At 53.0% G+C, this 27,278-nt stretch overlaps 1 protein-coding gene across 1 annotated transcript in view; it reads right to left on the bottom strand.

Moving 5' to 3' along the window:
- Positions 1 to 27,278, bottom strand: part of PC (pyruvate carboxylase) — a 133,379-nt gene that overhangs the window by 66,818 nt on the left and 39,283 nt on the right. The window contains exon 8 of the mRNA XM_065407790.1: positions 13,688 to 13,850. Coding sequence (XP_065263862.1) covers positions 13,688 to 13,850 — 163 coding nt within the window. The remainder of the gene's footprint in view (positions 1 to 13,687; positions 13,851 to 27,278) is intronic.

Here is a 27,278-nt window from a genome sequence, read left to right as displayed (position 1 = left end):
GCCTAGCCCTCAGGTTCTAGTGCGTTAAAGCCGGGGGTGCTGGGAGGCAGGACTCCTGGGTTCTATTCCCAGTCCAAGGTAGCTGTAAGCCAAACAATAAATGTGACGGATGTTCCTCTCTCACCTTCCTGTCTTTTGGTGCTTTTGAGATGTGTTGCCATGGAAATCAGACCCCGAGGGAAGGTGGTGGTGGGGGAGATGAGCGTGGAATGGAAAGTGCCTGGTGCCCTTACTCCTCTGCTATCCCCCCGACATCATCCCTCACTGGCCCCAGCCCCCCAACGATCTCCCCTAAGGCAACACCAGGGCAGACTGGGGGAGGGCTCTGTGTCCCGTGGCGCCCTGGGTAGCCATACTTTTCCACAATACCTGTGCTCCCCCCAACCTCCTCCGGCAAACAGAATCCTCCTTGCCACCCACTTTAAGGCCTCTTCACGCTGTACAAATAGGCCCGAGCTTTGCTTTCAGGGTGTGACTGGCTTCCCCAGAATCCCCCTCCGCTCCCTGAGGTCTCTCCTACCCTGCGTGCCAAAAATTCAGCCGTCCTCACTCCCCTGGAGTGGCAAGATGCCTAGCTTGGGTGGCAAGAGTCCACTGCCTTGAGGCATCATTGACCATAGCAGAGACGGCACTAGTAATTTGGCCATAGCCCCCTGCGTCTCTCCCAACATCTCATGTTCCCGTGTGCCATCCCGCTCCATGTTTCCTCCCTACTGTTGCCAGATACCTTGGAATTACATTTCTCTCTCTTGCATTCAGCACTGCCCATGCTGCATGCTCCCCCATGACTGGGCTGTAGCACCAGTAGTTCAGGCCCGTGACTGGGCTCCCAGTATCAAGTGATTGCAGCTTCCATTTAAAAAAAAAAAAAAAAAAAAAAAAAAGAGGCAGTTTTTAGCCTTTGGGGAGAAAACCTGGAACATGTGGCTGATGCCAACCAGAGCCTGCAGAGAGCCTCAACTGATTAGGTCAAGGAATGGGTGGGGGAGTGGCCCTGAGTGTAACCGATGCAGCAGTGCCTACCTGAGTCTGCAGAGAGCCTGAGCTGATTGCTCTGAGAAAGGGAGCTGCCCCAGGCATCTCAATGGGGTGATAACTCCCTCTTCTCTGAGGCACCGCCAGCCCCAGCCCAGCAGGGGGCTCTGTGTATGGGTGGCGGGGCCCAGTACACTAACCTGCCCTAGGAGAAAGGAAGGATCATTATACACATTTTACAGATGAAGAAACTGCAGCACCAAGAGGGGAAATGACCTGCCCAAAGTCATTTAGGGAACAAGTGGCAGAGCTAAGAACAGAACCCAGGTGGGCTGAGTCCCATTCTGTCTCTTAACCATCAAAATGGGATTGATTTAGAGCAGTGGTGCCCAACCTTTTTCGTCTGGCGGGTGCCAGACGACGAACCACGGAGGACCGTGGTGGCGGACGAGCATCCGCCGAAATGCCGCCGACAAGCGGCAACGTCAATAGGCGTCTTTTGGCGGCGACGCCTCTGGATACTGCTGCTTGTTGGTGGCATTTCAGCGGATGCTCGTCCGCCGGCCAGTACGCAGGCGCACTTAGACGCCCCGGCGGGCGCCATGGCGCCCACGGGCACCGCGTTGGGGACCCCTGATTTAGAGAGCTGAAAGAGTAAGGGAGGAATTTACTCTATCTCAGTGGTTCCCAGTGTGGGAGGCCAGATCCCTGGGGGTCCGCTGTGAATTATGCGGGAATATGTCCCCTGAGCCAGGGCCGGAACAGCATTTTGCTGCATGGAGGGAGCCATTTTGTTCCCAAAATGGTGTACTCTGCCCAGCATGACCTCATCTGCACCGTGACTGAGAGGTCACGCAGGCAGGGCCATTCCTGCACTGGCGGACATGTGCAGGTAGTACTGGAAATGAAAGGGGTCCGGGACATTTCATCAGCTGCCAAAGGGGTCCTTCGTGGAAAAAAGTTTGAGACCCACTGCGCTCTCTGATCTGGGGAGCTGACAGAATTCAGATCCCAGTGCAGTAAAGCGGTTGAGCAGGGGCTTAAATACAGCAGGGGACTGCTCACCTGCTTGAAGTGATGCACGTGCTCAAGCAGTTTGCAGAATCAAGGCCCAGCTGCACTGGATTTAAGCACGTCCTTGAACGCTTTGCAGAATTGCACCCAAACATGTGAAATTGACAGAAGAGAAATGGGAATCATTTAGAACCCAGATGCCGCTTTCCAACTAAGCTTCCTTGCGGGGGGAAGAAAACCCAACAGTGCTACAGCTCTGTTTATTTTAGCACAAGTGGGGCTGGCTGCCTGTTTGCGTTAAATTATTTTCACACTCTGCCGCATGACCTTCCTCTTGTCTGTTATTTGAAAACGAATCGCTGGAAATTAAATTTGCACTGATTCGGGTTTTTTTTAAGCTTCTCAAGTTGGCAAACAGCTTAAAAAACTGTTGACAGCAAAACATTCCCAGCACTGCTGAGCGTGAGGCCGTCGCAAAGACATGTATTACAACAGCGCAGCCAGCTCTGGGATCCTGGTTCCTATGTTTTAATTCAAGGTGGGAGAAAGGTTTCCAAGGAGCAAGTTCCCACTTGAAATCAGTGCTTTGCCTAAATCAAAGCAGGGCCCAGCGACGTGGTGATTACAACATTTTCAATGGAAACATTTCAGAATAAGTTGAATCAAAATGGAGGATTGTGTTTTGGCTTTTTCATTTTGAAATAATTTTTTATTTTTTTCATTCATATGAATATATTAACACATGAATAGTTTGCATTTATATATAGATTTAGTGCTATAGAACATTTATATTTCCATATTATATATAATGTAAACATATATAAATGTAACCTATTAATGTGTTCTAATGGAGTATATTGTTATTATATGTAATATTCATATATGCTCTATTCAATGTTTTAGATGACAATGTTTCAATGAGGTCCTTTTTATGTTTCCAAAATGAAAAGATTGGGTTTTTTTTGTTCTGCTGTAAATTTAGAAATATGACTTTCTTAAACCCCAGAATTTTCCACGGGACAGAAATTCCATTTTCCAACTGGCCGGGTCTTTATATCTCAAGAGGCAGGGTCATGCATACATGGACAAGGAACTTCAGCCAGACTTACAAGCTGTGCCCTGGGACACCTGGACTCCGGAAAGGACTCAAGGATCCTGGTGGAAACCAATTGATCATGAGCTCCTGGGGCAATGCAGGGGCGTAGATCTAATGAGATCTGGGGGTGGATCAGCATGGGGTGTCAAGCAGGAGCAGGGAGATGGTGTCACCTCTGTATGGGGCACTGGTGACTGGGACACTGCGCCCAGCTCTGTGGTGCGCACTTTGAAATATCGCCATGAGAATAATCCAAGGGCTAGGAACACCTAAGAGTTAGGGAACAATATTTATTTAGTTTATCCAAGAGACGATTAAGAGGAGACATGATCATGATCCATTACCGATGCAGGGAGGAGATTCTGGAGAGCAGACAGCCCCTTAACATTGCAAAGGCAGAACCCAGCCCAACGGCTGGGAGCAGAAGCTGGACAAATTCAGACCAAAAACAAGGTGCCAATTTTTAACTGGGAGGGAGACTAACCATTGAACAGCTCACCCAGGGCCAGGGTGGATTTTCCATCACTTGGTATTTTTCAGTGGAATTTGGACACCTCTCTAAAAATTCTAGCTCGACCATCAGATCTGTGCTGGATCCAGGAATGGCTCAGGGGGCAGGGAATTCTCTGGCTTGTGTTATTCACAGAATTTAAGGCCAGAAGGGACCATCAGATCATCTAATCTGAACCTCCTGTGCAGCACAGGGCATTCAATTGGATCTAAACTCCCTTATATTGAGTTCAAAATCTTAGTCCTCAGGAGACTAACCTTTTGTGAGCCCCAGGCAGGGAATAGCACCCCAAGGGGCCCCCCATTCCTGACACCCCTGACATGGCAGGGAATTGCTGAGATGATCCCCACAGGTGACCTGTGCCCCATGCTTCAGAGGCAGGCGACAAACCTCTAATGTCCCTAACAATCTGACCAGGTGGAAATTTCTTCCTGACTCCCAATCTTGTGATCAGCTGGACCCTGAGACCATGAGCAAGACGTGCAGGAGGAGGGCAGACTGGATGTGCAGAATGGGCTCTTCTAGTTTTAAAACTAAATAAAATAAAATTCTATGAAAAAAACCCACCAAATTAAAGCAGCAGCCTGAATGCCATAGCATCTTCCTATCCTACTCCCTTGCCTAGGGGACTAGTGCCTGCGAATGTAACAGTCGGAAAAGGCACCCAAGCCAAGAGTTTGTTCTGCTGTTTAGAGACATCATTCAAAGCACTCTTTGGCACGGTCGGTATTGTGCTGTATCAGTTTAACAGTCCCCACCCTCAACACACACACACACACACACACCTCGCCCCCGCCGCACCTTTCCTTGCAAAGTCTGAAAGAAAAACCCATTTCCTTCAGAAAAATCGGAGCTTTTCAATAGCCCAGGGCAAGCAGGATTGTGGCTGAGTTACCCAGCTGGAGGGAGAGGTGAGCTTGGGAGTTCCAATGCTAGCGATCAGCAATGCCGTGCCACAGCCCCGGCATGGATCTCGAACAGCAGTCAAACGTGTGGTTTAGATGGAGGAAACTGGTGGGTCTCCTAGTGACCAGCCTTTTATCTTTAGCGCTTTAAAGCCAGAAATCCCAAAGTGCTTTGCTGAGGAGATCAATGCCATTTCGCTCAGTTTTACAGACGGGGAAACCGAGGCACAGGGAGGAGAAGGGCTGTGCCAACGTCACATAGTAGAGCTGGGCAGATTTCCCAAGTCCCTGTCCAGTAGTCTGCACCATACTGTCTCTAAGACACCCACTCACCCCTCCTACCACTGAGAGTTCTCTTTCCCAATATGCCCCACTTCACCTCTGCTAAGTGCTGAAGGTAGCCCCCCCCTTCTCGGAGGAGAAAGCCTCAGCCTGCGAGTGGAGGAGCCCTCGCCAGACTGTGTATGTCTGCAGCGTTTACGCTAATAAAACGATCACACACAACACAGCCGCAGCCGCCAGGATTCCCGAGCAGATGCCAAATCCAGCATGGGCTCTTTAGCTAGCTCTGCACTCCAGGCTCAGGGAGCAGATGGGAACTGAACTACATCTATTCGCAGTGGCTCAGCTGCTTTCCAAGCATAATTCTGGGATTGTCAAGTCCATAGATCCATAGATTTACAGCCAGAAGGGACTCTGGCATCCTGGATAGCACAGGCCAGAGAATGTCACCCAGATCCTCCTCTATTGAGCCCAGTCACTTGTGTTTGATTAAAGCATCTTCCACACAGGCTGGATTTGGAGACTCAGGAGAAGAACCCCCACCCCCCTTCCCTTGGGAGTTTGCACCGCTGGTTAATCGCCCACACTGCTAAAACGCTGTGCCCGATTTCTCCTTGGAATGGGTCTGGCTTTAACTTCCAGACCAGGGTTCTGGTTTGGCTTCGCTCCATTAGCCTGAAGAACCCTGGGTCTTCTCCCCGTGAAGGGGAGAAACGTCATCCCTTACTCTTCTTTACGAGAAGCTAAGCAGATGGTGTCTCTCATGCTAAGGCATTTTTTCCAGCCCTCAGATCATTGTGGTGGCTCTTCTCAGCCCCCTCTCCAACATCCAGCTGTCCCACGCACCACTTCTCCTCTGGTCCTGAACTATAGCCCAGCAGAGGCAGCGTGTCTGCTACGAACCAGGGCAAGACCCGTGGCTGATGGTTACATCCATAGGCCTGAAGGCCATGCTGATCATCCCAGTGTGACCTCCTGCATACCACAGGCTGGAGAACTCCCCTAGCCATTCCTGCCTCCAGCCCAAAATGGAGAGTTGAGCTAGCCGCTGGGTAACATTTTTGAAGTCACTTAAGCCCAGCTCCTCGAAAGGCACTGAGGTGCCTAACTCCCATTTAAATGAATGCAGGAGGAGCCAGGCCTGATTCACAGTGGTATTGCAGTGTCTAAAGATGCAGATAGGCAGCTAATGGCCTTTACAAACGCGCTCAGGGTAAGTGCCTGACTCCTCTGGAGAGGCAATGGAAATCATGTGCCTAACTCTCTTAGTCTGTGCAGCGCCTGGCATGAAGGGGGGCCTTCCCACCCAGCTTGATTGGAGCTAGGCAAGACCTCAATGTAAATTAAACAGTGGATTCCACAGAAAGTGGAAACGTGGAGGAACTGCTAAGGAGGAGCACAAAAGAACAGCACAAACATGTAAGGACAAAAATCAGAAAGGTTAAGGCACAAAATGAGTTATACCCAGCAAGGGACATAAAAGGGTACAAGAAGTGGCTCTTTAAATACATTAGGACCAAGAGAAAGATGAAGGAAAGTGCCGGTCCTCTACTTAGCAGATACTCAACCCAAGTAATATTAAAAACAAAGGGGAAGGAACACAAGCCAAAACAGGGAACAAATGGGTTAAAGAATATTTAGAGATATTAGATGTATTCAAGTCGGCAGGGCCTGCTCAAATTCATCTTAGGGTACTTAAGGAACTAGCTGAAGCAATTATCTTCAAGAACTCCTGGAGGACAGGTGAGGTCCCAGAGGACTGGGGAAGGACAAACATAGTATCTAACTTTAAAAAAGGGAACAAAGAGGACACAGAGAATAATAGACCAGTCAGCCTAACTTTGACGCCTGCAAAGATACTGGAACAGATTATTAAACAATCAATTTGTAAGTACCCCGAGGATAATGGGGTTATAAGGAACAGCCAGCATGGATTTGTCAAGAAAGAATCATGCCAAACCAACCTAATTTCCTTCTTGACAGTGTTAATGGCCTAGTGGATGGGGTGGAAGCAGTAGACGCAATGTATCTTGATTTTAGTAAGGCATTTGACACACTCCCAAGTGACATTCTCATAAACAAACTAAGGAAATGTAGCATAGGTGAAATTACTATAAGGAGGGTGCACAAATGGTTGAAAGATTGTACTCAAAGAATAGTTATCAATGGTTCACTGTCCAACTGGGAGGGCATATCTAGTGGGATCCCACAGGGGTCAGTCCTGGTTCTGTTCAATATTTTCATTAATGAGTTGGATAATGGAGTGCAGAGTAGGCTTATATTTGCAGAGGACACCAAGTTGGGAGGGGTTGCAAGTGCTTTGGAGGACAGGCTTAGAATTCAAAACAACTTTGACAAATTAGAGACCTGGTCTGAAATTAACAAGATGAAATGCAATACAGACAAATGCAAAGCACTGCACGTAGGAAGGAAAAAATCAAATGCACAGCTACAAAATGGGGAATAACTGGCGAGGCAGTAGTATTGCTGAGAAGGATCCAGAGTTATACCGGATCACAAATTGAATAGGAGTCAACAAGGTGATGCAGTCGCAAAAGAGACTAATATTCTGGGGTGTATTAACAGGAATGTCGTATGCAAGACCTGGGCGGTAACTGCCCTGCTCTGCTCAGCACTGGTGAGGCCTCAGTTGCAGAACTGTGTCCGGTTCTGGGTGCCACACTTCAGGAAAGATGTGGACCAACCGGAGAGTCCAGAGGAGAGCAACAAAAATGAGAAAAGGTTTAGAAAACCTGACCTGTGAGGAAAAGAAAAAACAATGGGCCTGTTTAGCCCTGAAAAGAGACAACCGAGTGACTGAGGAGAGGCCTGCCAAAGGTATTCCCGTATGTTACGGGCTGCTACAAAGAGGGCAGGGATCAACAGTTCTCCATGGGCACTCAAGGTAGGACAAGACATAATGGGCTCAATCTGCAGCAAGGGAGGAGATTTAGGCCAGATATGACGAAGAACTTTCGGACTCAAAGGGCAGCTAAGCTCTGGAGTGGACTCCTCGTCATTGGAGGTTTTTAAGAACAGGTTGGACAAACCCCTGTCAGGGATGGTCTAGGTTTACTTGGTTCTGGCTCCGTGCAGGGGCCTGGACTAGATCACCTCTCCAGGCCCCTTCCAGCGCCACATGTCTGTGATTTTATAAGTGCACAGTTGCTCCTTCCAATGTTTTTAGGGTTACAGAAGGGACCAAAGCCCTGACAGGAGTTTCTGCTGTTTGAGCTGCCAGGAATAGTCCTGACAGACCTCCCCAACCTGCACCACACTTCAAAAGCACTCTCCATCCCAGCTTAAACAGCGTACGGGCCGGATCAGCCTGGCCAACCCCCAGCCCACACCCTGCTACCACGGAGCGGAGTGCTACTCTGTGCCGTGTCAATTACCCTCTCCTTCCTCCTGCTCGCAGGCACTAAGCAGCAGCCCAGCCGCCTCGACCCCCTTGGCTCTGTGCAGAAAGGCAGCAGTGAAGCACTGAGGCGAAGGGGAAGCCGGGCAGAATTTCGGCTCAGTAAAGCAGACGTGATTGATGGCTCAACTCCCCAACTGCCCCTGCAGCCAAAGGGAGCTCACAGTCGTTCTGCTTTGTGCTTCTATGGGCACAAAGGAAGTAAGGAGCCGGGAGTCCTGAATCCCAGCTCAGCCCTGCTCTAACCCTCTCAACAGGTGAGATGGGAACCCAGGAGTCCTGGCTCCCAGCCCAGCCCCCATTCACTGGGCCATGCTGCCTCCCACGCCAAGAATCTGTCCTGCCCTCCAGAGCTCTGATGTGTGGAGCAGCAGAGACCTCCTCAGAAAGTGGCTTAGGTCAGCAGCCAAGGCCCAGCTAACCCCCTCTGAGCTCAATCACCCAGCCTGCAGGAAGGAGGGGGTCACGAGTGAGTGCTGCGAGGGGTGGGGGGTAGAGTAGGGAGGGCTGAGAACACAGTGGGGGTGGCAGGGGCTGGGATAGGGCCCAGAGTCTAATCACACTCACTACCTGCGTCTGGACTTCCTGCACTAACCCCTACCCCCACTCTCCTCCCACAATTGGAGAGGAACCCAGGAGTCCTGGCCACCAGCCCTTCTGCTCTGACTAGAGTATAGATCCCAGGAGGCCTGGCCCCCCATACATCCCACCAGAGCTCTGGCAGGGAGTATAGTCTAATGGCTACAACAAAGGGGATTTCAGCCAAAATCCTGGATTCTCTTTCTGGCTCGGGGAGGGGAGTGGGGTCCCATGGCTAGAGCAGGGGGGTGGAAGTCAGGAGGACTCCTGGCTTCTGTTCCCAGATCTGTCTCTGACCTGCTGTGTGACCTGAGGCAAGTCCCTCCCCATTTGGTACCTGTGTTTCCCTCCCACCCTTTGTCCATGAGATTATAAGATCTGGGGGACAGGTACAGTCCCTCACTGTGTCTGTGCGGTGCCCGGCCCAACTGGGCCCTGATCGTGGGGGGACCTGCAGACTTTACTATAATATTATTTTCTACTCCTAGTTAATAATTAAGAGACAGCTGCAGATGCAGCGTCTCCTCCTTAATCCCCAGGGCTTTTCAATCGGAGCTGGAACCGGCTGCATGTGAGACGGAACAGAAACTGCTAGCAGATACCGAGCTGGTGGCGCTGCGCTCCGGGCCAAGGACACTGGTCAAGGCAGAGAGCTGGCTAATTTGCTGAGCCAGCCAACCTTAACAGCACAGGCCGATAAGCTCCCCTGTTGCTGCTCAGACCCAGACCACAGGGAGTCTAAGCCAGCTGGATCACATCCCAAATTCACCCAGATCAGCTCTCATCTCCCCGCCTCGCATCACTTGACCTCAGAGAACAGAACCTAGGAGTCCTGGCTCCCAACCATCTCTGATCTAACCCCCCAGACCACACTCCCCTCCCAGAGTGAGACATGGAACCCAGGAGTCCTGCGTGGAGCATGCTGATGATGCTGTTTTGCTCCCAGCAGAAGCAGGAGATGTTAAATTAGCAGAAGTCACGACATCCTGGTGGGTGGCTCACGCTGCTGAGAGAAGAGATGCAAGGGCATTCCAGAGCTAGATGAATCCTGGCACGGAGTGTGGTACTGCAGAAAGACTTCATTCCAGCAAGCCGCCAAGCAAGTGGATGAACGGGTGCCTTGTGCTTAGTGCAAGCGATGCAGCCATGCCTGCCTGAGTCTGCAGAGAGTCTGAGCCGATCGCTCTGAGAGGGGTGGGGGATGTGCCCCAGGTGTAACTGATGCAGGAAAGCAGCCTGAATCTGCAGAGAGCCTGACAATGGAAGAAACACTGCAGCATACTCGGCAATCAGTTGAGAGTGAGGACTGCCCAATGGTTTGGCACGCTGCCCGCCAGGGTAAGCCCCCTGGCAGGCCGGGCCGGTTTGTTTACTTGCCGCGTCCACAGGTTCGGCCGATCGCAGCTCCCACTGGCCGCAGTTTGCCGTTCCAGCCAATGGGGGCTGCAGGAAGCGGCGCGGGCCAAGGGATGTGCTGGCTGCAGCTTCTTGCAGCCCCCATTGGCCTGAAACAGTGAACCGCAGCCAGTGAGAGCCGGGATCGGCCGAACCTGCGGACGCGGCAAGTAAACAAACCGGCCCGGCCCACCAGGGGGCTTACCCTGGCGGGCCGTGGGCCAAAGGTTGCCGATCCCTGGGTTAGAAGTTCTAGCCTGTGTTTTGGGAGATCTTGGTTCAAGTTTTTCCCACCCATGCACAGCTGGCCAGATGTATTGTGGGTTGGGGGTAGGGATTTCGCTTTCATCTGAAGCATCAGGGATCAGCCACCCCTGGAGATGGGACACTGGGTGGCATGGGCCAGAATCCTCTCTCTAGCTGCCTGGTGGGTGGGTCTTGCCCACATGCTCAGGGTCCAGCTGATCATCAGACTGGGGTTTGGGATGGAATTTCCCCCAGGTCAGATTGGCAGAGACCTTGGGGGTTTTCACCTCCCTCTGCAGCATGGGGCGCAGGTCACCTGCTGAGATCAGCTAGGCATGGCTCAGCGCAGGGGCCTTGGGAGCCCTTTGATCTCTCCTGTTCCCTGCCTGGGGCTCACAACCGATTAGTCTCCTGATGGCTGAAATGCTTTGGTTTAACTACTGTCTTGGGGCTCAATACAGGGGGAATTGAACAGCCTGAGATAGACAAGAGGTCAGACTGGGTAATCTATAGATCCCTTCTGGCCTTAAACTATGAAATTCCCTGCTCCACCACAGTCTCTCTGGGAGACTTTGGACCAGCCATCCAGCCTCTCTGGGCCTCAGTTTCCCCATCTGTAAAATGGGGATCATTCACCTTTCCGTATCTCCCACAGTGTGGTGAGGGTAAATGCCTTTGAGATTGCGAGGTGCTGAGACATTATGGTAACAGGTGTCCAGGTAAGCACTTAAGGTAGGTTATAAATAAACCAGGCAACTGCTCTGTCTAGAAGACTCAGGCTCCATGGTACAGGGCCCCTTGTTCTAATAAGTGGCTGCATCTGAAAAGCTCTGGGAATTGCTGAAAGCAGGAAATTGAAACCACTGGCCCACAGAGCAGCTAGCTAGAATCAAAGTGGGAGGCAGCGGTGTGTCCAGAGGAGCAGCCGACTGGGCCGGCTAATGAGGCATGGAAAGCAGTAGACGAGACAGCGTCTGCTCAGAGTGGGATCCCTGAAAGCATGGCAGGGTTGGAATTAGATAATGCCACGTTCCCCGCACGATGAATCCAACTGCAGGAGCGAAGTGGGAGGTTTAGACATACTCCAGGCTCCCGCTAAGCAGGATCTTGAGTGACAGCTCATTTGGAGACCAAAATGAAGGGAGGCAGCAGACAGAGCACTGGACTCGGAGTCAGGACTCCTGGGTTCTATTCCTACTTCTGCCACTGACCTTTGGCAGGTCCCTTCCCCTCTCTGTACCTCAGTTTCCTCTCTCCTGCTCTTCAGGGCAGGGACTGTCTCTCGGGTGTCTGGGCAGTGCCTGGCCCAAAGGGGCCCCGAACTCAGTAAGGATCCAGACAGCACCCGGCACAACAGGAGTGCTACCATAACACAAACAATAATCAAATGAGAGAGAATAAGCAGTATAGCTGGCTGGCAAAAAAAACTGGGGTTCCCATCACCTTTTTGTCCTGAATGAGGCCGAAAACTGAAATGTCAAAACTTTGCAGAAGTGGAATTCCACAATCGTTTGTTCTGGAAACACCAAGACGTTCCCACAGACAGAACGTTCTGGTGTTTCCGAAAAAACTACGCTGCTGGGGAGCTCGCTAGGCCCCAGCTTCCAAGCTCCCTGCCAGGCAGGCCACCAAGGAGCCGGGGGAGCCAAGAGAAAAACAGCAGGTTTCTATCAAAAGCTTTGTTGAAACGGACCCGCTCCCCTGAAATGTGGCCATTTTGACTCATCAGCCTTTTCAATTATGCAGCCAACTTATTGGCTGGTCCAATTATCACAGAAAACAGTGCAGATGAGTAACCATTGGAACAAACTGTCAAGGGCTAGGGTGGATTCTCCAGCTCTTGGTGTCTCCAAATCCGGACTGGTGCCTTTCTGGAAGATGGTTTAGTCCAACACAACTGACTGGGCTCAATACAAGGGGAGCTGGGTGAATTTTGCGGGTCTGTGTCCTACAGGAGGTCAGACAAGATGGCCAAGGGTCTCTCCTGGCCTTAAAAATCTATGAGCAACCTGGCTGCAGGGCACTTATTTGTGTTACTGTTTACCAGTCACAGATTGGTTTAAACCTTGGCGTATGAGTTTTGCCTCCAAAATTAGCTACTGCCATTAACTGCTGTAACACTGAATATTATTATACAGACTTTAAACATGTCCCCTCAAATTCATCTCCTCTCTACAGTGAGCAAACCCCATCTAGTCAATCTTTCTTCACAGGAGTTTTACTAGGTCTCTAATTATTCTAGTTGCCACTCTGTGAACCCCCTGTGATTGTGTAGTATGGATCGACAAAGCGTGTACACCACCCGGAGAGCCAAGCTATCCCCTTGCTGCCCCTTCCCCAAGGGAAATCCAAGGGTCCCCACCAACACACACACAGCCCTACCCATCCAACCCTGGGGTAAGGGCCTACGCCACTCCTACAAAACAAATTCCCGGCACCCATCATGCCCCTACTGACACTCCCACCATTCCCAGCACATCTGAATCCACACACATGCTCAGGCAAGGATCCTAGCCCCCCACCTTTCTACTCCCCAGCCCAGTCAAGAGAGCAGAATCGGTGGGGGCTCTCACAGCCCCTCCTCTCCTGCTGCCAGCTGGCAGGGGGGCTGGGGGGTGTATCCGTGCCAGACTCTTTTGCAGCGATCCCCAGTTGTTAGTTTGAGTGGCAAGAGCTGTCGCGTCGTTAGGAAGGGAACGGGGAGTCTGAACAGCCGAACGCCCACGCCCGGGGTTTGAATGGAGCAGCCTGTCATGCAGACGGAATACAAGTGCTTCTGTTTATCGCCAGCGCCCCAGAGAATCTAGCACAATGCCAGGGAATGCGAACTGCCAGGAAGGAAACTAGCAGGTTGATCTTCACATGCTGAAGCCTCCAACAGCCAGGGATAGAACCCAGGAATCCTGACTCTCAGCCCCCCCACCCCCAACTCTAACCCACTAACTCCCACTCCCATTCCCATCCCAGAGCTGGCTCTCACCACTTAGGCCCATTTAGGCCTTCCAGAGTTTGGAAGTTCCTAGCTGGAAACGTTACAGTTCTGGGGAAAGCGTGCTGGATTTTCAGCAGTTTTCAGCCAGAAGTCTCCCCGTTTGGGGCCAAATTGTTTCTTTCCAAATCATCCAGGTTTGGGCTGAAAATTTTCGCTTTTCAATGTCAAGTCAAACTGTTCTCCAACCAAGAGCAGATCCGCACTCTGCCCTTCCCCAGCAAGGTGCCAAACTGAGCCTGGTCGGCCCCCGCACAGAAGCGGGGCGGTGTCCTACCTCAATGCGGCCGGTGTCGGGCTGGAAGCCACGGGAGGGGTCCTCGGTGGTGACGCGGCACTGGATGGCACAGCCATTGATGCGTATGCTGTCCTGCCGCAGGCCCAACTCTGCCAGGCTCTTCCCCTCCGCGATGTGGATCTGGGCATGCACCAGGTCCACGCTGCCAAGAGAGCGGAGGAGGAGAGCTTGTGTTAACCTTCAACTGACCACAGCAGCGCCAGTGTCCACCAGAACCTAACCTCCTCCATAGAGCCCAAGTGTCCCCAAATAACTCCCAAATGGGGCCTCTGATCCCCATAGTCTATTACCTCTCATGGGGCCCCCATAATGTCCCACATCACCTGCCATAGCCTCTCCTCCTCCAGTGTCCCCCACTGTCCCCACAGAGCTGGGGATCTGCGGGTGCATTGATTCTATTGCCCTTTGGGATCACACAGGGTTTTCTAGCCACCAGTTTCAAAGTCATTGGCAAACACAGGCCAGGATTGGCACCCCCATTATTATACAAAAGGGGAAACTGAGGCACAGAGTGGCAGGACAGTCCCCTCCCTGCTCAGTGCCTCAGTTTCCTCTCCCATCCTTTGTCTATTGCTCTTCAGGGCAAGGACTGTCTCTCACTGCGTGCCCGTGCATTGCACTGCATGACGGGGCCCCGGGTCTGTGCAGTGCCCAGCACAATGCCCCTCTCCCGTGATCTTAGGGCCTCCGGATGCTACAGAAATACTACCTACAATCATAAGTTAAGCCTGTATTTAAATGCTGTGTTGAACAGCAAAGGGATTACTCAAGCAGGTACTTAACTACAAGCTCTTATGGGACCTTTTTAAAAAGGCTGTTCGGAGCCTAAATCCTATTGACTTTCAATAGGGCAAGTAACTCCCATTTAGGCCTTTGAAAGCTGCCCTCGATGTGCTTTGCTGAACCGGGGCCACAAAGCTGGGATTTTAGCCAGTGATAGCGCTTGTGTGATGCACAAGCCAGGCCCAAATCCAGCTTGCAGGCCCCAGCCAGTCCAATTCTGAACATGCCTGAGTGGGAGCGCTCTGAAGACAGGGAGCTGTTTTTACATAGTCCCATAGAGCCAAGTTCAAGCATTCAAAGTCATAAATTGGGCCTCCAATTTGGTTTAATTATCAAGCGATCTTAAAATAAAAAAAATAAAAAGAAATTTGGAGGGTTTATTTGCCTCTTGATTTTGAGCCTTTAGAAACTCGTAACTGAAGGTGGAGCTAATACTCACAATCTTAAAGCATTAAATATGTAGAGTCCTGCACAGATACAAAATTTGTATCCGCATCCAATCTGCAAAAATGATCCGCGGATATAAAGCAGAGATCCGCGAGGGGATATCTGCGGATTTGCAGGGCTCTATAAATATGCCATGTTTAGCTCAATGGCCACTGAGGGAGAAATTTGGGGTGGCTGCAAGATCCCAAAGAGGGACAAAGGAAAACTGAAGGAACAATCATTCCTAAGAACAAGATCTACCAGCTACACTGTAGCCTCAGGACAGACAACACAACAAAGAGTACACCAAAGAAACAGAGAACGGCTAACATCAAGGCATCCTCAAGTCCCTGATCTTCTCTAGTTTGGCGAGTTGGGTAAAAAAACAACAACAAAACACACACAGATTTTCCAGTGCATTGGCTAGTTTGAAATAGCAAAATAAAAATTCAGTCTGAACTGATTGTTTGGTAAATCAAGATGGAGAAGAAATCTGTTTGGGGTTGAACTAAAACTTTCACTTCAATTTTGTCGAAACAATGTTCTGTTCAACCAAAATCATTTCCTCTCCTTACCCCCCCACTTCGCCCTCCTGAGTTTTATTTCAATTGAACTTTTTGGAAATGTTAAAGTCAAATTAAAGGAAAATCTGAGACGAAAAGCTGTTCTGAATGTAAAGAATTCCCCTTCTCCCTCCAAAATTGGCCTTTTCAACATTTTTTAATTTGGGGGATTTATTTCCAGAAATGAACAATTCTGCAAAAATCGACAGAAATTCATGAAATGTTTTAGTGTTATCGAATGTACATTGTTTGCTGAAAAGCGTTTCAAATGACGAATACCACCCAGCTCTATCAAGGCACATGCTTAGGCCAGCTCCTTCTCAGAATGGTGAATAGATTTTAATAACCTTCTTATCATCCTGTCTGATCTCTTGCATTGGAATTAAGGAGGGTTCCCAATATTCTGCTGAGCTCCACCAACAAAATACACTCCCCTCACTGCCAGGGCTCTGCCTACAACATAAGCTCTGGCCTGGCATGGTAAATTCTATAGAGGTTTGACTGATGAGAGGGAGGCCTTATCTGGATTACCATGATGCTCTGGTGCTAGGCACTGTACAAACAGAACAAAGATCAACCCTGCCCCAACAGCTGACAAAATGTGTCAGTTCTGTTGGGCTCGGCTCCTTCTGGGTTTCAAAACTGTACGGGACCATCCAGTTCACCCAATTTGACCTTCAGGAGCATCTACCCCAGTCACTCCTGCCTCCAGCGCAGAGCTGGTGGGCGAGCTAGAGCTCAGCTTTTGGGTTTCAATGAGTTTTAGGCCACAAAGGACCAATAGATCATCCAATCTGACATCCTGTCTAGTGTAAGGGGACTGTTGCCCCCTTACTAACACTCAGTGGGGGTGTTTTGGTTGGCTAGCTCCCAGCACTAAAAGGGGAAGGGTCGATGGCAAATCAGGAGCCTGAGACTGACAGTCCCCAGGAACAATGGGGAGAGGCCAATGCTCCAGATCAGCCTGATTGACAGGGCGGGCAGGCTAATCAGAGAGTCGGGGGGGGGGGGGTCCCGTCCTCTGTGTGAACTGGAATGGTCTGAGTCAGACAGAGTGGGGCCAAGCTAAGGAGAGAGCAGGGGCCCGAGCTAAGTTGCTGGAAGCAGAGCTGCAGTCCCAAAGCCAGAGCACAGCCCAGAGAGAGCAGACCTGCCCTGGGGGGAGAGCTGCAGCAACCAGAGCCAGAGGGGCCAGACAAGCAGCCAGGAAGCAGGTCAGAGCTGGGAGCAGAGTCACAGAAGCAGCCTGCAGAGCAGACCTGTCCTGGGGGCAGAGCTGTAGCAACCAGAGCCAGAGAGGCCAGAGAAGCAGCCCAGGGAGCTGGAGGCAGAGCAGCAGCAGCAGTCGTGCTGAGGCAGAGTGGAGCTGGGGCTGGAGCAGGCCGGAGCTGGGTGCGGTGAGCAGCTGGGGAGAGGAGGGAGACCCTGGGCAGTGGGCCCAGCGCAGGGAGACGCTTCAGCCAAGAGGCTCTGCAGGCCAGACTTGGAAGGGGATCGTAACCCTGTCAGGGCGGGGGCGACGCTGGGAAAAAGGGTCCTGCCACCTAGAGCTTGAGAGCGTGTGGCCACCGCCAGAGCAAGTGTCCAACCCGCAGCGTCTCTGCGGCACAGCCAGGTCCTGAGAAGGAGCCTGGGACCTACAAGGAACAGACTGTGAACTGCCCTGACGTTCCAGAGACACTGTTTGTGATGTTCCCTGCCACAGAGCGGGGTGATGGGTTTTCCTTTAACCTTTCCCATTTTTCCTTATTCTTTTTTAAAATTAATTGTTAATTAAACAACTTGTATTTGCTTTAAATTGTATGAAATGATCAGTGGGTCAGGGAGGTGCCCAGTGCAGAGAGAGTACCCCGGAGTGGGGACACCCTAGCCCCTGTCCTGGGTGACCACAGCAGGGTTGGGGGTCGAGCCCCCCAGGAATCCTGGGCCCAGCCTTGTCGGGGTTTACGAGGACTCTGCCAGACAGGAGAGTGGAAGGGGAGTCTTCAAGGACAGGGAGGCCTCCGGGTAAAGGAAGTGGGAGCGAGGACTCAGATCCTTTCGCTAGCCCACTTCACCGGGGTAGTGCAGAAGCCAGGAAAGTTCCCCACAATAGCGGGACCATTCCCCCGCTTACACTAGCACAGGCAATTCTATCTCAGCCAGTTCCCCCTGAATTGAGTAGAAAGACTTTAGTTAGACCAAAGCATTTCGATCCTCAGGAGCCCTGCCTGTTGTGAGTCCCAGGCAGAGAACAGGGGAGCTGAGGGGCCTCCAATACCCCAGGCCCCTGCACTTGCAGGGAATTGCTGAGGTGAGTCACGCCCAGCGGATCCCAGCAGGCGACCCCTGCCCCATGCTGCAGAGGGAGGTGAAAACCCCCAAGGTCCCTGCCAATCTTGACCAGGGGGAAATTCCTTCCCAGCCCCCAATCTGGTGATCAGCTGGACCCTGAGGAGCTGGGCAAGACCCACCAGCCAGGCAGCTAGAGAGGAGTCGCTGAACCACCTCAGCGCACGGGCCCTGTCTCCAGCTTTGGCCAATCCCCGATGCTTCAGAGAAACACATCCAGTCTCGATTTAAAGGCTCCACATGACAGAGAATCCACCCCATCCCTGGGTCAGGTGTTTCAATGGTGAATCCCCTTTCTACTTAAAAACATCTGGCCTCACTTCTAACCTGAATTGGTCCAGCTTCACTTCCCAGCCAAGGGATCTCATTCTGCCTCGAAGAGCTCTCTGCTCTCCAGAACCTGCTCCCCACAGATTAGAGACCAGGACCAAAATACCCTCCTACGGACCGTTAGGAGATAGAATGGGGCAAATCCCCCACCCCCCATTACTGATTGGTTTGGAGCTGGACAAACAGGCTGGAAATCAGGTGCAGATATTTAAGAGGGAGGGGGATTAACCATTGAACAGCTGACCCAGGGACATAGCAGATTCTCCAGCATATGGTGTCTTCAGGTCAAGATCAGAGGTCTCACTTTAGAAAATTAGCCCTAGTTCAACAACGCTGGCCTGGGAGTCAGGACTCTGGGTTCCACTCCTGGCTCTGCTACTGCCCTTGGGCTAATCCCTTCGTCTCTCCGTGCCTCTGTTTCCCCTCCCGCCCTTTGTCTATTCAGACAGTGAGCCTTGGGGGCAGGATCCGTCTCTCACCATGTGTCTGAGCAGGGCCCAGATCTCAGCTAGGGTCTGAACAGCCTCCAGCATGGCGCGGTCCTGGTGTGTGACCAATAACAAAATCATAACGATAAGGATTGAGGTTTTTACAGCGCCATCAAAGTGAGAAGCGAGCCTTCAACGCTCAGTCAATAGGACAAACGCCTGACAAAGGCTCTAACAGACCATCAGCCCCTGCAACATGCACACGTTATGGGGTGATCGATATTTTATGATCCATGAACTCAAAGCTGGGTTATAAACGCAGCTGCTTTAAATGCACCTGCCTGTGACCTAATCCCAGGCAGCTCAGATCTTGCCTTCACATAGACAGAGAGAGAGATTCTGAGTGGGGCCTAGTAAGGGGAGGGGAAATGGGAGTCAGGAATCCTGGGTTCTCTTCCCAGCTCTGTGATTAAGGGGTTAGCGCATGGGGCTGGGAGTCATGTTTCCCACTCTAACCCATTAGACCCCACTGCCACTGTCCTCCCAGAGTCAGGGCTAGAACTAGGGCACCCTGTCTCCCAGCTCTAACCACAGGCTGGGACTGAGGCACATGGCTATAATAAAGGGGCTATTTTAAAACAGAGCCAGAAACTCCCAGAGTTAAGGCCAAAGGGGACCATGAGACAATCTAGGCTGCCCTCCTGTGTAGCACAGGCAGACTGTCACACAGTTCCCCTGTATTGAGCCCAACCACTTGGGTTGCCTAAGCATCTCCCAGCAAGGCCGCCAGTCTGGAGAATCCACCACTTCCCTTGGGAGTTTGCTCCAACGTTTAATCACCCACACTGCTAAAAACTGGTGCCTTATTTCTAATCTGAACATGTCAGACGCCCTGAACTCAGGCAGAAATTTTAAATGCTTTCGCTCAGCGGAGAGCCAACTTCATTATTAGTGTTAGAGTTGTACCCAGAAACCCCCAACCAATCACAGCCTCATTGTGCCTGGTGCTCCACAGACCTACAGCGAGAGACAGTCCTTGGCCCAAAGAGCTCGCAATCTAAACAAGGAGTGGGAGGGGAAACTGAGGCAGAGAGTGACAAAGGGACTTGCCCAAGTTCAGTGGCAGGACTATACAGGACCCACAAGTCCCAAGACCTAGCCCAAGGCCACCTCTACTATACCACACTGTGTCTGCTGAGTCAGAGGGGGTTATCCCAGCAGGCTGGGACCCCAAGGGGCTGCGGGTTGGGATTGAGGGGCACCGTCAGAGCTGTGGGGGAGCCTAGGGTTGGCATAGCAGGGGGCTGTTGGTCGGGATTGAGGGGCACCGTCAGAGCTGTGGGGGAGCCTAGGGCTGGCATAGCAGGGGGCTGTTGCAAGGCCGCCCAGGGGGGGCAAGTGGGGCAGTTTGCCCCAGGCCCCGCAGGGGCCCTGCGAGCCCTGGCCCGGCGGTGGTCCGGGTGTTCGGCGGCATGGGGTTCTTCAGTGCTGCCGAAGACGCGGAGCGACTGAAGGGCCCCCCGCTGCCGAAATGCCCCACAAGCTCTGGCCCGGCGGTGGTCCGGGTCTTCGGCGGCATTTCGGCAGTGGGGGGCCCTTCAGTCGCTCCGGGTCTGTGGAGGCATTTCGGCGGCGGGTTCTTCAGTGTTGCTGAAGATGTGGAGCGACTGAAGGGCCCCCCGCCGCTGAAATCCCACACCGCCGCCGGGTGAGTACAAGCGCCGCAGCTCCCCCGCTTTGCCCCAGACCCCCTGAATCCTCTGGGCGGCCCTGGGCTGTTGGTCAGGATTGAGGGGCACTGGCAGAGCTGTGGGGGAGCCTAGGGCTAGCATAGCAGGGGGCTGTTGGTCGGGATTGAGGGGCACCGGCAGAGCTGGGGTGTGTGAGTGAGTGAGTTTGTATGGCAATGGCAGCTCAATGATGTAGCTTTGCCTGTTACCTGCCCCTCTCCAATCACGTACCTCATTTTCACGGACAATGTATCCAGTGCTGTTGCCCCCGCCCCCCCCCCCCCCCGCCAAATACAGGGTGACTGACAGCACTGTTGCTGGGGTTACCACCCCATGCAGTACAGACAGGCAGAGCAGCTGGGAAACTGATGCCAGGCTTCAAGCCATGGCATGGGGCGGGGGGAGCGTAGGAGTCTGGTCTCTTTGGAGCTGGAGGCAGGCGAGCTCTGATTTAAGCAGCTCACGCTCTCAGCTCGGCCAGGTGCCTGTTCTGCCAAGGCAGGGGGCGCTCCATTCCCAGGGGAATCTGGAGAGTGACCGTAGCCCCTAATTAACAGCCCCTTGGGGCAATTGCTGGCTGCAGGGGAGGGGGCAGCAGTGGATATGATTTGCATGAAACGCTATGGGACAATGTCCCCCCATTGCACTGCAAACTCCAACTCTGGCCTCCCACCCCCCCCAGCTCTGCCAGTGCCCCTCAACCCTGACCCACAGCCCCCTGCTATCCCAGCCCAGGCTCCACCCCCAGCTCTGCCAGTGCCCCTCAACCCTGACCCACAGCCCCCTGCTATCCCAGCCCAGGCTCCACCCCCAGCTCTGCCAGTGCCCCTCAATCCCAATGGGGGGGGCTGCAGGTCAGGATTGAGGAGCATTAGCAGAGTTCATGGGGGTGGAGCCCAGGGCTGGGATCGCAGGGGGCTGTGGGTGGGGATTGAGGGGCACTGGCAGAGTGGCAATCACAGCAATTAATTAACAATTCCACCCTGCTCCTCCAGTCACACAAACAGATGGTGTGAATTGCTGCTATTATGGTTTATTAATCATTTCCATTTCTCCTGGCACAGGGCAGCTGCTGTTCCCGGCCTCTGGACCCAGTGCCCACCCTTCGGTCAGGCAAAGCCTGAGGCATCTCAGGAAGATCCAACTTCAGTCCTTAAAAGGGTGTTTTTAAAATTTCGGATGGATTTATTTCTTCATCACACTAGCCTGGGGAACTCATGGCCAATGGATCCCACTGCCATTCACCCTGCTTCCAAATGTAGGAATGAGGGGACAGGGAATGTGCCAGGAAGGTGGCAAATTCAGGAACAATCAATGGGGAATGCTTAATGCTGGTGCCCCTTCATCCCAGGCTGATTGCTGGTAGCCAGGGGCTTGCCAGATTATTCCCATTTGGAGAAGAAATAGATGGTCCCAGTCCACTATTTCTTTGGTGCCATCCTGTTCATTTTCTAAGCATACAGAGAAAGTTTTGTTCCTTGAGCACAGGAGGAACAAAGAGCTGGCAGTTGCCTTGGTCTGAAATCCCCGCACAAGTCTCCAGCCAGTCCTGTGCCCAAGAAGCCCTGTCTCTCACTTAGGGTCACTCTTGTGACTGCCTTGCTCACTATTTGGCTCTCCCATCCAGACGCTGCTGCAACCATTCAGCACCCCAGCCCCGGAACCGGCAATCAGGAAACCCCTGAGACTACACAATTTCGCTTCTGATCAACCTTGCCACGTGGAGCACTGCCTTAGACTTCTCCAGCTCTCACTTCAAAGAGGAGATTAATTGCTCTTCCTTCCATTTAGCCTGAAAGGCGCTTAGCACACCTATCAGCTGTAGCCAGGCCTATAAATCAAAGGCCTCCTGGATGGCAGCTATTATCACCTTCCAGTTGTAAGGACACAACACCAAACGGGCTTGGGGAACTCCTCACTACAAGATCCCTCTGCTATTCACCCTGCCTCAAAATGCTAGAACAAGGGAGACCATGGCAGGGGCGCTGGAATAATGTGTATAGTGGGGGAGCTGAGAGCCATTGAACCAAACTGTAACCCTGAATATCATGAAAACCACTTCAAACCAGGGGGTGCTGCCACACCCCCAGTTCCCCTAGTTCTAGCACCTCTGGACCATGGCCCACTGGGCTGATCAGCACTGTCTGATCATTGCTTCGTGCTCCCCCACCTAGTGCTTCTTGTCTTATACTTAGCCCGGAAGCTCTTTGAGGCTGGGACCATCTTTCCATGCTGGGTCTGTACAGCGCCTAGCACCATGGCTCTGGGAGGTGTAATACAAATAAAAAGTAATTGGTTGAGCTTACACCGAACTCGACAGCATGTCTCGGTCTGTCACACCATAACTTGAACTCCGCTTCTGAGCCATTCCCATCCTTCAGGGAAGGCCCTAGGAGCAGTGGCCAGCACCCTCTGGATCCTGGGGCATAGGGGACATGTGAAGGCCCTGACAGCCCTTCAGCACAGCCCCAGGGTACAAGCCTGAGCATCCCAGAGCTCCCCAGAGCCCAGCACTTCCCCCTCAGCTTCCCCATCACGCTCTTCAGACTACTTCTCCCGCAGAGGTAACCTAGCTCTGCAGCCAAGCCGCTCCGGGGGAGCTCAGCCCTACATCCAGCTCTAAGACATGAGAACCTCCAGCCCTCCTCCTTTCAGGCAGGGCCCAGCAGCAACCTTCTGTCCTGCTGTCTACCCACCTGGGCTCCAACAGCCCAACAACTGGGGCCAGCTCTACCCACCTACCATTGCAGCAGCCTCAGCCAGCTCCTGGCTCTCCCCCAGGCTCCTTACCCCAGAGAGAAGCAGCCCATCTGCTTTCCTCCCCAGTGCTGGGCTCTCCCCGGCTTCAGTCCAGCCCTCTGCACAGGTGTAGCAGGGCCAGGCTGGCTCGCCCTTAAAGGGGCAGGCCGTCTTGTTACACCCAGCTTCAAGCACCTCTGCTGTTGTCTGTGGATCAAACAGCTGGTTGCTGGCACCAGTTCAGGCTTCCCAGCAGAACACTCCCCCATCTCATCTCTGCCCACCCTCCCAACAGAGTGTGACACAGTGACACCCAGAGGGGAGGGGAAGGCCACACAGCCCCTGGCGTGGGGGGCTAATTGGGGGGGGGGGGCTGCCACGGGGGAAGGAGTGCAGGCATGCCGAGCCCTGGCGGGGGGGGGGAGATTGAGGGGGGCTCTGCCATGGGGGAAGGAGTGCGGACATGCCGAGCCCTGGCGGGCGGGGGGGGGGCTGCCATGGGAGAAGGAGGATTGCGGGCATGAAGAGCCCTGGCCTGGGGGGCAGATTGGGGGGGGCTGCCATGGGGGAAGGAGGATTGCGGGCATGCAGAGCCCTGGCGTGGGGGGCAGATTGGGGGGGCCCTGCCATGGGGGAAGGAGGATTGCAGACATGCAGAGCCCTGGCGTGGGGGGCAGATTGGGGGGGTTGCCATGGGGGAAGGAGGATTGTGGGCATGCAGAACCCTGGCGGGGGAGGGAATGGGGGAATGGGGTACAGCTGGGTCATTCCAAGCTCCTACCATGGGCGAAAATAGGGGACCCTGGAATGGGAGAATGGGGGGAGGGGAGGCAGACCCCAGCCATGGGGGAGGAGAATGGGGACCGTGGAATGGGGGGAGGGGAGCCCACACAGGGCCCCTCCCATGAGGAGAAGGTGGGAATGGGGAGGAATGGGGGACACACAGAGCCCCTGGCAGGGGAGAGATTGGAGGAAGTTGCAGGGAACCCTTGAAATAGAGGGGGCTGGGCAGGTGGCACTGGAGGGATGCCAGGGGCCCTGGTAGGGACAGAGCACTCGGCCGACAGAAGCTATGAAGCGTGTGACCTGCTAGTAGCAATTCTCATTAGTAACGGGGACAGCAAGCGAAGCGGGAAGGCAGCACATTCCAAAGTGACCTACAGGAAACGCTTCATATGCAGCCCACCCTTAGACTGGGGTACACGCTCCCACTAGACCCAGCTGCTCATCCCCCAGTCACATGATGCAAGAACAAGGGGCAGCCATCAAAAGGTGGCAAATTTAGAAGTGAGCAGTGTTACTCTGGGGAACTCCCCGCCACAAGACACAGTTGAGATGAAGAGCTGAGAAGGATTCCACAAGGGGACTGAACTTTTGTGTGGAGAAGGGAACTATCTGGAGTGAAACTAGTAGGAATTTAAAGACCCATCAAGAGCTTTGGGTTTGGTTTAACCCCATTCTGCTCCAAAGCTTAAGGCAACTGCTTACATAGGGGTCCCTCACCCAGCACTGAGATGCAGCTGCTTCTGGGGTGGGGCACTAGGACTGTTTAATATACAGGGATCCCTTGCCTGGCGCTGAGATGCAGACACCTCTGGGGTGGGGCACAGGGACTGTTTATACAGGGAACCCTTGCCAGGCACTGAGATGCAGCTGTCTCTGGGGTGGGGCATGCGGGTTGTTTACACAAGGATCCCTCATCCGGCACTCACATGAGACTGTGCAGCACTACTGTCCTCCCAACATTACCGTATGTTTTGGAACTATGACAGATGGTGAACGTGCATGTCAGGAAGTGCATGTCATTGGTTTGAGAAGAATGTTGGGAACTGATTGGCGAGATCGTGTAACCAATGTGGAAGTGCTCTGCCACACAGTCAGCACAGTGGGGACTCAGTAATTGGACAGAGTTGGCTATGGTGGTTTGGCAGAAGCACAAGGTACGTCTTGGACTGGATTCCAGCTGTAGGAACGAGAAGGAGTGGAGGACAAGGAATGACCAGCTGCAGGACGATAGAAAAGGATGCTGCCATCATGAAGACAACTTACGATGGAGTCAAACACCTTGGTCTGGACAGACGGCTGTGGGGAAATGGGTTGTGCCAGTAGGCACAGGAGACGCTATGGGGATGTCTACACTACAGTTCGACACCGTGACTGGCCCGGCCAGCTGACTCAGGCTCACAGGGGTCAGGCTAAGGGGCTGTTTAATCGCACTGTAGACATTCAGGCTCGGGCTACAGCCTGGACTCTAGGACCCTGTGAAGTGGGAGAGTCCCGGCTACTGCCTGAGCCCAAATATCTACCCTGCAACTAAAGAGCCCTTTAGCCCAAGCCTGAGTTGGCTGGCACAGGCTAGCTGGGGGTTTTAATTGCAGTGTAGACTTACCCTCAGTCTAAGTAAGACTCAGCCACTTCTGGGGTGGAGCACAGGGGCTGTTTATACAAGGACCTGGCACTGAGATGTGACCCCCTCTGGGGGTGGGGCAGCTGTTTATAGAAGAAATTTTGTAGGAAATTTTCCCTAGAGGGCAGTTATTCTATCACTCCCCATTAGGGGGTGTCTTGCACCTTCCCCTAACAAAGCTGGTGCTAGCTGCTGTTGGAGATGGGATGCCAGGCTAGATGGGTCCCCTGAGTCACATTCCACTGATTCCCCCCCCCCCCCCCCACACACACAAGGGAAACAATATCTATTGACCAGGTGGGGAAACTGAGGCAAAGAAAGGCTACAGGATTTGTCCAACATCGTTGGAGAGCTGAGAAGAGAGCACAGGAGTCCTTACTCCCAGCTCCCCCTGCTCTAACCACTAGAACCCACTCTCCTCCCAGAGGTAGGATAGAACCCAGGCGGCCTTAATCCCAGTCCTACCAGCTTGCTGTCTGTGATGGATTTCCAACTATGCTGCGGAAAGACGGATTGCTCTGATGGGGCAGGGGGCTCCGGCTGAAAGGTGCTAGAGAAATCTTAGCTTCGTGGAGGGAGCCAGGTCCATTGTCCCGCCATGAATAAATGCTCATCAAATAGCGTTATCTCCCAAAGACAGGCGGCTGCCCCGCACAATGCCAACAACAAAGCTGCCTGGCTGCTGTAGCTGAGGTGGGGCCATCTATGGGAGCATGGAGCAGACACAGGTTAATGCTGCCCCGCAATCACACAATGTACATGCCTATAATGTGTCCAGTGCAGGAAGTGGAGGGGGGGCAGATACCAAGCTATATGGAGCTTTTGGGCTGATCTGGGTGAGGGGCATAGTGGGCTGAGATGCAGATGCCTCTGGGGTATGGCCTGAGAGCTGTTTATACATCTCAGTGCCTCTTCTGGCACTGAGATGTAGCCACTCTGAGGTGGAGCCAGGGGTGTGTGTGATTATATAGGGACCTCTTATTATTTTGGGGAAGTTCTATAGCCTGTGTTATACAGGAGGTCAGACTATGTGGAATCTATAAATCCCTCACCCAATGCTCAGATGCAGCTGCCTCTGGGGTGGGGCAGGGAGGTTGTTTATACAGAGATCCCTCACCTGGTGCTCCACCTCTGGGGTGGAATGTGGGGGCCGTTTATAAAATTACAGCTGTTGCAGGAAGAGGTGGCAGGAGATGGCTGCCAGCACTTCGTAATTCAGCAACCTATCTCAAAGTGCTTTACAGCTGCAGTTAAGTCTCACAGCCCCCTAGCAGAGGCTGGGAATGGCTGAGGGCCCCCCAGCAGGACACAGAGGTTAAGTGACTAGCCCAAGGTGACCTGGTAGAGCTGGAATTAAAATGAGTTAGTGCCAGTGTGCCACATCCCCCACCTCTAGCCAGGCCCCCCTGCAGAGAAAACAGGAGGGGGGAGGCCTTTGGAGGAGCAGCAGGTTCTGGTGGCTAGAACTTTGAAGTGGGAGCCAGGACTCCTGGGTACCTGGCTCTGGGGGCTAATACTTCGAAGTGGGAGCCAGGACTCCTGGGTTCTGTACCTGGCTCTGGGGGCTAAAACTTCGAAGTGGGAGCCAGGACTCCTGGGTTCTGTACCTGGCTGTGGGTGGTAAGTGGGGTCTAGTGTTTTAGAGGAGTTGGAACCTAGGTTCTTTCCCCAGATTTGGGAGGGGAGTCAAGTCTACTGGCTTGGGGGAGTTGGGATGCAGGACGCCTGGGTTCTATCCTCATCTCGAGGGCAGTGGGGTCTAGTGCTCAGAGGCCTGGGAGCCAGGACTCCTGAGTTCTAGCCTAGCTCTGGGAGGGGAGTGGTATCCAATGG

This window comes from Emys orbicularis, chromosome 7 (genome assembly GCF_028017835.1).
Source record: "Emys orbicularis isolate rEmyOrb1 chromosome 7, rEmyOrb1.hap1, whole genome shotgun sequence".
Taxonomy (NCBI): domain Eukaryota; kingdom Metazoa; phylum Chordata; order Testudines; family Emydidae; genus Emys; species Emys orbicularis.
This window is presented reverse-complemented; position numbering and strand designations above follow the sequence as displayed.